At 37.1% G+C, this 8547-nt stretch overlaps 1 protein-coding gene across 10 annotated transcripts in view; it reads right to left on the bottom strand.

Annotated features, from left to right (window-relative positions):
- Positions 1–6315: 6315 nt before the first annotated feature.
- The window catches only part of kcnt1b (potassium sodium-activated channel subfamily T member 1b), a 98100-nt gene continuing 95868 nt past the window's right edge, over positions 6316–8547 (bottom strand). For all 10 annotated transcript variants that reach the window (XM_016527885.1, XM_016527888.1, XM_016527887.1 and 7 more), the window contains one exon: positions 6316–8017. In XM_016527885.1, the coding sequence (XP_016383371.1) occupies positions 7900–8017 (118 nt within the window). In that variant the 3' untranslated portion in view covers positions 6316–7899. The remainder of the gene's footprint in view (positions 8018–8547) is intronic.

Raw genomic sequence — 8547 nt, 5'->3', positions numbered from 1 at the left:
CCTTGCCGTCGCTGTCTAATTATTTACCAAGGTTGAAAACATTCCTCAGTGAAAGAAGTGTCAACACTGCCGACGTCCTTGTGTTTAGATGTTGGAGAACACTCATAAAAGCCTTGTGTTTGGTGTCGAGATCAATTGAGTGTTGCACATGCACTTTATTTGTTTGCTCATGAAGGTGTTTAGTGGGGTAGATTTTCAAAGGGCTTACTAAACCATTTTTGCTCCTAAAGCTAGTTGTTGAAAGATGAAGGTACTCTGTTATACACAGAGAAATATCTCTCAAACATTATTAACACCGAAAAGAGCACACTGACAGCCCTTAATGACTCTTAAACTACTGTTTCCAAATAATAGGTGTTAGGTGTCTTTACGTCGCTGCATTGTTTAATTTTAAATTGCAGTTTTGTATATGTATGTTTTTATATCTCAACTAAAAGATTGTATTGATGTTGATCACCTGTTTTCTTTTTGTTTGTTTGTTTGTTTTAGACACTACTATTCATTCTTGGTCATTTTGCTTCCTTTACCATATTATTATTTATTTTAAATAAGACTCTGAGAAGTAATAAATATTTCAAGTCAAATTCATTCTCATTTTTTTCCATTTAATTATTGACATTGCCATCTTTCTTCCACTTTATTTTATAACACCCCTTGCATTATACAGTAAGTGAGCTTACCTCATAGTAATGAATATTAGTACCAAGTATTGTGCAAAATTGTCGGCAGTTGATAAACTTGTATTAATAGCTTCACTGTTGTTGGGTGATTGCAAGAAATGATGGCAGTCTAATTACTTGTGGTCTCGTGATGGGCGTCCCAACTTCTGTCAACTGGAACACCACAGCCTCATCGACAAGCACTGTATCCTTGACAGTCCACTGAAGACACATTTGTCTCCTGGCAACTGGCGGTTTATCCTCAGCGGGGGGCTCTACAGGTCAGGCATTCGGTGGATGGATGGTCATTAGACAGGAACTCAGAAGACATTGTTATTTGATGTTTGTCAGTATGCGCGGTGAGTATTATTGTACTCTGATTTGATGTTGGCTTCAAAATCAAGTAATTGTGACCAATGTTTCTTTTTTTCTGCCTAGCTCTTTTTATTTTTGTGGTGTTCCAGTATATACACGAGGCATGGTTTCAGTCCTGTATATACACAGAAATGGACTATGTTTGCAAAGAGATACCAAAAGGTAGGATGGTCTGAAGCCACTTGATAGTCACAAAAAGTATGTGCATGTTATCTGCTAGAGAAGTTGGTCAGATAAATGTCAGCTATGTACTATAAAAATGCAGTTAACCAATAAAAAATTGGGATTATAATGTGTCATAATATGGGAATACAAATGTTTGGATAATTGCATTTTAGCTAAGAGATCACTCAAAAGAAAGTTTACTTACTTTAATATCATTCCAACTCCTATGACTTAATAAAAGAAGTTTTGAAGAATGTTATTGCTGCACTTTTACAAACAGTGAAAGTGAATGGTGACCAGTGGATGTCAAGCTACTGAAAGGACAAAAAAAAAAAAAAAACTGCTGTCAATCGCATCCAAAATAAAAGTTTTTGTTTACATATATGTATGTGTTCTGTGTATATTTATTATGTATATATAAATACACTACATATTTTGAAAATATTTACGTCAATATTCATATACTTTTTATTATAAATAAATATATTTAATATATGTATGTGTTCTGTGTATATTTATTATGTATATATAAATACACTATATATTTTGAAAATATTTACATGTCAATATTCATATAATTTTTATTATAAATAAATATAATATATAAACATTTTTCTGAAATATTTGCATGTGTGTGTGTTTATATATACATAAATATACACAGCACACAAACATATGTAAACAAAAACTTTTATTTTGGATGCGATTAATCGTTTGACGGCACTAAAAAAAACCAATGATCTCTACAACTCATGCACTATATTCCAAGTCTTCTGATGCTATAAAGCTGCTTTATGTGCAAAACTGACTGAAATTTTACTTATTCACTGGAAATCTTGCCTGGGCCCTGGTCAACATTGACTTTCATTATTTGGAAAAGTGTAACTTGAACATTCTGCCCAACATCTCCTTATGTGTCCTATAGAGGAAAGTCATAAAGGTTTTGAATGATGTGTTGATATGTTATTTTTAGATGAACTTTCCCTTCAACATTTGTCATTTTTCTTTTCTCTATAGATTATCCTGCTGGTTTGACTTCTATGATTATCTTTTTTATTATAAATAAATATATTTAATATATGTATGTGTTCTGTGTATATTTATTATGTATATATAAATACACTATATATTTTGAAAATATTTACATGTCAATATTCATATAATTTTTATTATAAATAAATATAATATATAAACATTTTTCTGAAATATTTGCATGTGTGTGTGTTTATATATACATAAATATACACAGCACACAAACATATGTAAACAAAAACTTTTATTTTGGATGCGATTAATCGTTTGACGGCACTAAAAAAAACCAATGATCTCTACAACTCATGCACTATATTCCAAGTCTTCTGATGCTATAAAGCTGCTTTATGTGCAAAACTGACTGAAATTTTACTTATTCACTGGAAATCTTGCCTGGGCCCTGGTCAACATTGACTTTCATTATTTGGAAAAGTGTAACTTGAACATTCTGCCCAACATCTCCTTATGTGTCCTATAGAGGAAAGTCATAAAGGTTTTGAATGATGTGTTGATATGTTATTTTTAGATGAACTTTCCCTTCAACATTTGTAATTTTTTTTTTTCTATAGATTATCCTGCTGGTTTGACTTCTATGATTATCTTTGTGAGTGGTTTAGGAGAAATCAGCTTGTCTATGTTTAACAGCACCAATCTGTCCTCTGTGAACAGTCTGACTATGGCACACCAAGGTATCACAGCAATAGGACCGCAGACCTTTGATATGTTTCAAAACCTCAAAACTCTCAATTTGGACCATAATCGTCTCTCCCAAGTCTCATCAAACTGGTTCAGCCATCAGGTTACACTTGAGGCACTCAGACTCTCAAATAATAAAATCACTACACTGGATCGTAGTTCTCTTTATGGGCTGTCAAACCTGCTCAACCTAGACTTGTCTCAGAACCAGGTTCACACTATAACCCCAAGCAGTTTTCTCGGTCTCAGTAAACTGAGGCAGTTAGACCTGTCCAACAACAAACTGACACATTTGAGTACGGATGTGTTTCTTCCACTTAACGGCACAAAGATCTGCTTGGATGGAAATCCCTGGGACTGCTCCTGCTCTGTGAACGACTTTGCCAAATACCTGAGAGGTATGCATTCATTCCCATCTTGTACTTATCTAATGCTGATGAAATATTCATTTTTGGGTGAAATGTTAAATGACTGATAAATCCTTGCAGGGCTGCAGAATGCCTCTCTTCTGGAGAATGAGATGCTGGTGTGCTGCAATAGCCCTCCTGATTTGAAAGGTGTACCAGTATGGCAGGTACCAGAGTGTAAAACCCTCACATCCATGAGCCCTACCACTACAAGTCTTGCCACTATGAGTCTTACCACTGGAAGTCCTGGCACCGGGAACCCTGCAACTGTATTAATAACCAAACCTCTTACAACTGGTCACTCGACTTTAATCGTTTTTATTGGTAGGTGGAACTAATTCATGGCATTAATTCAGCCCTCAGCTGGGCAACTTTCATGTCCGGTAGCTTGTGTTGTCGATGACTAACCTTTTATTATGTAACCAGTGGTACTGTGTGCCCTGGTACTTGTCATCTGTGTCCTTTCAGCATTGTATCACAGGAAACGAGAGAGGAAACATCTACAGGCTGTAAAACCTGCTTCAGAGAAATCCGAAATTATTCAAACCAGTGAATCAACTGCAAAAATCAATGGAGAAGATAACAGAAAAGTGAAATCTGAAATCGCTAATAAAACACAAATTGCCACAACAGAAGTGTTATTGAGGGCAAACCAGATGGTGGTTGGAGATGAGAAGATATCACAGATTTACCACATTTATTCATCAGGGCCATATGACACCAGAGAACCCATTAAACGAGTGAGATCTGCCGGGCCGGTCTTGTGCAGGATGGAGATGTTTTCTAAACCGACAGAAGCAGAAGCGGCCACTGATGAAGTTGGGAATGATGAGTATTACAATGGATGGATGATCTCAGAAAAAACAAAAGACTATGTGTGTGTTAATACTGAGGAGGTGGAAAAGTTGGAGGATGGAAAACGCATAGCAGATGAGGAGAAAGAGGGATCCACTGAGGTAAGTAACACCACTGACGCTCTGGAATCACATGAGGACCTTAGGGAGAAAAATGAAGATACTGATGAGAGTGTTCGAGCCGGAACAAGTGTAGATAAAGACGTTCTTCAGCATAGTGTGGAGAACAATGTGTTGGATCACCTGAACGAGTTGGCTGTTGGAGCAGGAAGCAGTCAAGATGTTCTCCAGGTAAAACGCGACACGTCCCAGTCTGAGGAGCCTGATGAAAACCTGCCGTACCTCACGATCGGTGCTGATCCAGAAAACCAGACCACTGGGGTTGATCAGAATAGTGCTAAAGGAACATCTGGACCGTTAAGACCTATTCGGCGGGTACTGACCTGGCCTCCGACTGCGGCCCAGTGGAAGAAGCAGTGGGCTCAAAATCAACAAGTCCTCAATGTGTTCCCACAACTAATATTTGTAACTGGTTGCAGGCATGAAATCAGACCATTTCCACCCAGCGTTTCTCCTGCAATCTTCCCAACTGCCCCACAGTTCACGGCACTGGAGTTTCTGCCTGAAATCACGTCCCCAATGGAAGATGTCCGAGTCGCTATTGATGAGGACACTTACAGGGCAAGTCTTGAGTCATCCAATCAAAGAGTCCTGCATTTCAGTGCAAAAGAATGCTTCTCGAAAACTAATATATCACCAAGGGAGGATGGCAGAATTATTACAAATGGGGAAACTTGGACGTCAGGTCTCGAGTCGACCATCTTTTCCGACTTGTCCTCCAAGAACTCGCCAATTGATGAAAGTGAGGTCTGCTCTGAATTGTTCAGCATTTTTAATCCATCATTTGGTGGCAGCAAGTCGAAGCCTGCTTTTGGAGAGGAGATAAACAACAAAGACGATGTTGAGAAAATACAGAGCGTGAAAACAAAAGCGCACGGAGTTCACCAAAGTGAGCAGGTTGCGTCAGAATTGCAGAAGCAGTCCAGGAGAGCAGGGAAAGCTGCACAGAGAGACCGACGGCAAGGTCAGATGTGTGAAGGGTCTGACTCAAGAGCGCCCCCTGCGGGAGCTTCTCCAAAAGATGACAGCCTGTTGCTGGGCAACGAATACACCTTTATAGACCTGCTACATGAGGTGGTGGAAAATCACGGGCGCTGGACTCGAGACAGGTGGAGACAAACACAAAAAAACAAACACAAACTCAAACAGAGTCATTAGGTACTGGAAGTATGTTTCTAAATATACAATTGATGAAAAATAATAATAATATATATATATATATAATCAGTAAAAATGTAAAAAATGCACCTGGTATGTACAGACATTTGGATTTTTTACTGCATTATTAAATGCAAAAAAAAAAGAGTGTATCTATACATCAACAGAGTCGAAGTATCTATTGGTAGACAAATAATGCCACATTTCTCTGGCTGCATGCAGCATTTATTGATTCATTCTTACATGTTAGTACAGACTTCATTTAAGAAATTGTACAAAATTTAGAAGTTCATGTATTGTTCAGCACAATCCAAAAACAGGAGCCAGCAAATGTAAACATGGGTCTCTGACACATTTGGCAAGATTAGGACATGCATGGTCCATGTTTTTCTAAAACTACTGGAAAAAATAACACAAATAAATTTTTGTAAATTACAACAGCTGTGATCAGCCGATCAGATTTAAATCTCAGGGAACTAGTAAAAAATAGAGGAATCTGCAGGCTGTTTTCAACATGCACATTATGCATATCCTTTCCAATTATGGCTGGAAATTTAGGAAAACATTATTTAAAAAACATTCCCAAAGCAATCTGCATGAGAAAACAGTGACCAATGGACAATGTAGGTGACAACATCTTTACACAAGCAAAAAACATGAATATAGTCTGATGAACTGTACAGTATTCTGCTCGACATGTCAAGGGTTGACATTCAATTACTACTGACAGTCTTGGAGCTAAGCAGTAAATAAACTGATATGCCAGATCAATAGAAGCAAAATAAGGCAGAAAACGCCTTAAATACGCAATAAACATGAATAATACAGAATTATAAAATAAATATTTTAAACATAATAGCTACAAGGATTCCCATTTCATTGCTTTTACTGTCATCAATCACATTTCTTTGTGGAGACAAACAGGTAAGAATGATATGAGAGATATTCAACCTTAGCTACTTTGCATGAAGTGGACATTCACATTTTCTGTTCAGTGAAAGATGAATACATCTGTTAAAAAATAGAAACAGTAAAAACAAAAGCAGCTTTCCATGATGGCTTTAAATGTCAGCTCCATATACTGATGGAAATGACAATGAACCATGGAATATCTTAATACAGAAGGTAAAAACTAATGTATTGTGAAATATAACATTTTTTATGTTTTTATGTAGTTTAAAGGGTTACTATGTACTGCTCAGCAGAGCTTAGTGCAATAAAATCGGCAAATTCAAATGTGCACTCTCCCTCGTGCTCTCTCTATATATATTTATATAGAGCGATATATAGCTATACCTTTTTGTCCTAATTGAGCAGTAACATGTACATTGTGCACATCGAAATAATAATTAAAATGACAAACAAAAACACTTATTAGCTTTGAGGCAAAATATCACTGAAAAACAATGGTTACCAACAGTATGTATTACATCTAATATTTTCTAATGTATAACCCAAACATAATTTCAATATTGATCTTATGTACTGTATATTACCATTTGGCATCTCTTCAATGACACCTAATCAAGATCCATGAAATACTTGAAGCACATTTCTGCTGGTGCAGTACAGTTCCTGTCAATCTTCAGAAGGACCATGTGTTTGCTGTAGAATATGTTCCATTTTTTGCTTTAAATTTGAAATTGTATGGCAATTAATCTAGCTTCTGTTCTCGGCACATGTAAACTGGTTTATGATAACATTTGTAGTGATAACTGGCAGCGATTTATAGTAAATCATCATGGTGTTCAATCATGTAAAAGTTTCAGCTTGGGATTAGCAGTTTCAAACGTAAAACCCTTTGTGCTTTGAGGACGAAATCACAACAAAATACTGTGAATACTAAGAGGTCACTGAGCATGTAAAGAATATGTGGCTAACTTATATTTATATATACTATATTTGTGCTATATATGTACAAAATATAGCACTGATGTAAACTAATTCTGTTCAATGTCATACTGAAACACCTTGCATGTATGACAGGGCACTATCCAGTGTTTGGGTCAGCTTACTGGCGTAATAGTTGTTTCTTCCTTCTGTCCTTAGCTGCCCTCTTGAACACTGCTTTACTATTTCTGATATATACTGCCCTGTAAATCCAAAGTGCTTGGACAGCTTGTTTGGTCCAAAGTGATTCAACACTCGCACTGAGCCAAATCTTAAAATACAAAAATGTAATGACCAGCCGCATTTAGAGAAGTCTGAAATGTGCCACGAGATTCTATATATCTGTGTCGTAAAAAAGAGAAATCTGTAAAGTGTTTCAGTAGTACAGTTCTAGCCGTTGGGCAGCTTGGGTAGTGAATGTGTTGGCACATGGGTTGTGTCTTGTGTGGTCGGTCGGTTGTGTGTCCTGTCACTCTTCATGCAGACTGTAGCAGCTCAAGGCAGAGGAGGGAGGGAAGGAGGGTTAACAAGAAATTCCAGTTCTTACAGATGGGTCTCATCCCTGGTCTCAGGTCCATAGTCTTGTCGTAGCTTGGCTCCGGCCGGAGCCCCTGGGAGATTCTCAGGGACGTGTGCCAGCGGATCAGAGCGGATGATGTAGCTACAAAAAGGTGGAAAACAGGTTGAATGGTTAAAAACCGAGCACAGTGTTTAAGGTGATCAAATATTGATCTATAATGAAAGTCGGATCAGATAAATCATAAAATGTAAAAAAAAAAATGAAGTGTATAATTTCAGTGCTAGTAGCCACACCAAAATGTATTTGCAAAATATCGCAAATTGTATATTTGTACAACCCTTAGTTCATATTGTTTATGTTTTGTAGCATAACCCTAATGTGGTAGCATATAGGCTGTTTATTGGTACTTATTAAAGGGGTCATATGATGCGATTTCAATTTTTCCTTTCTCTTTGGAGTGTTACAAGCTCTTGGTGCATAAAGAAGATCTGTAAAGTTGCAAAGACTAAAGTCTCAAATCCAAAGAGATATTCTTTATAGAAGTTAAGAGTCAGCCACACCTACCTAAAATGGCTCGTTCTAACACGCCCCCACATACCTACTGGTCTTCCAAAAGAGGACACGACTAGAAATCAGTGGTTAAGTTGTATTTACAACACTGTTCCAGAACA

Source organism: Sinocyclocheilus rhinocerous, unplaced genomic scaffold (genome assembly GCF_001515625.1).
Source record: "Sinocyclocheilus rhinocerous isolate Xijiao unplaced genomic scaffold, SAMN03320098_v1.1 scaffold62, whole genome shotgun sequence".
In the NCBI taxonomy this organism is placed as follows: domain Eukaryota; kingdom Metazoa; phylum Chordata; class Actinopteri; order Cypriniformes; family Cyprinidae; genus Sinocyclocheilus; species Sinocyclocheilus rhinocerous.
The sequence above is the reverse complement of the archived record's forward strand: the minus strand, read 5'-3'. Positions and strand labels throughout refer to the sequence as shown.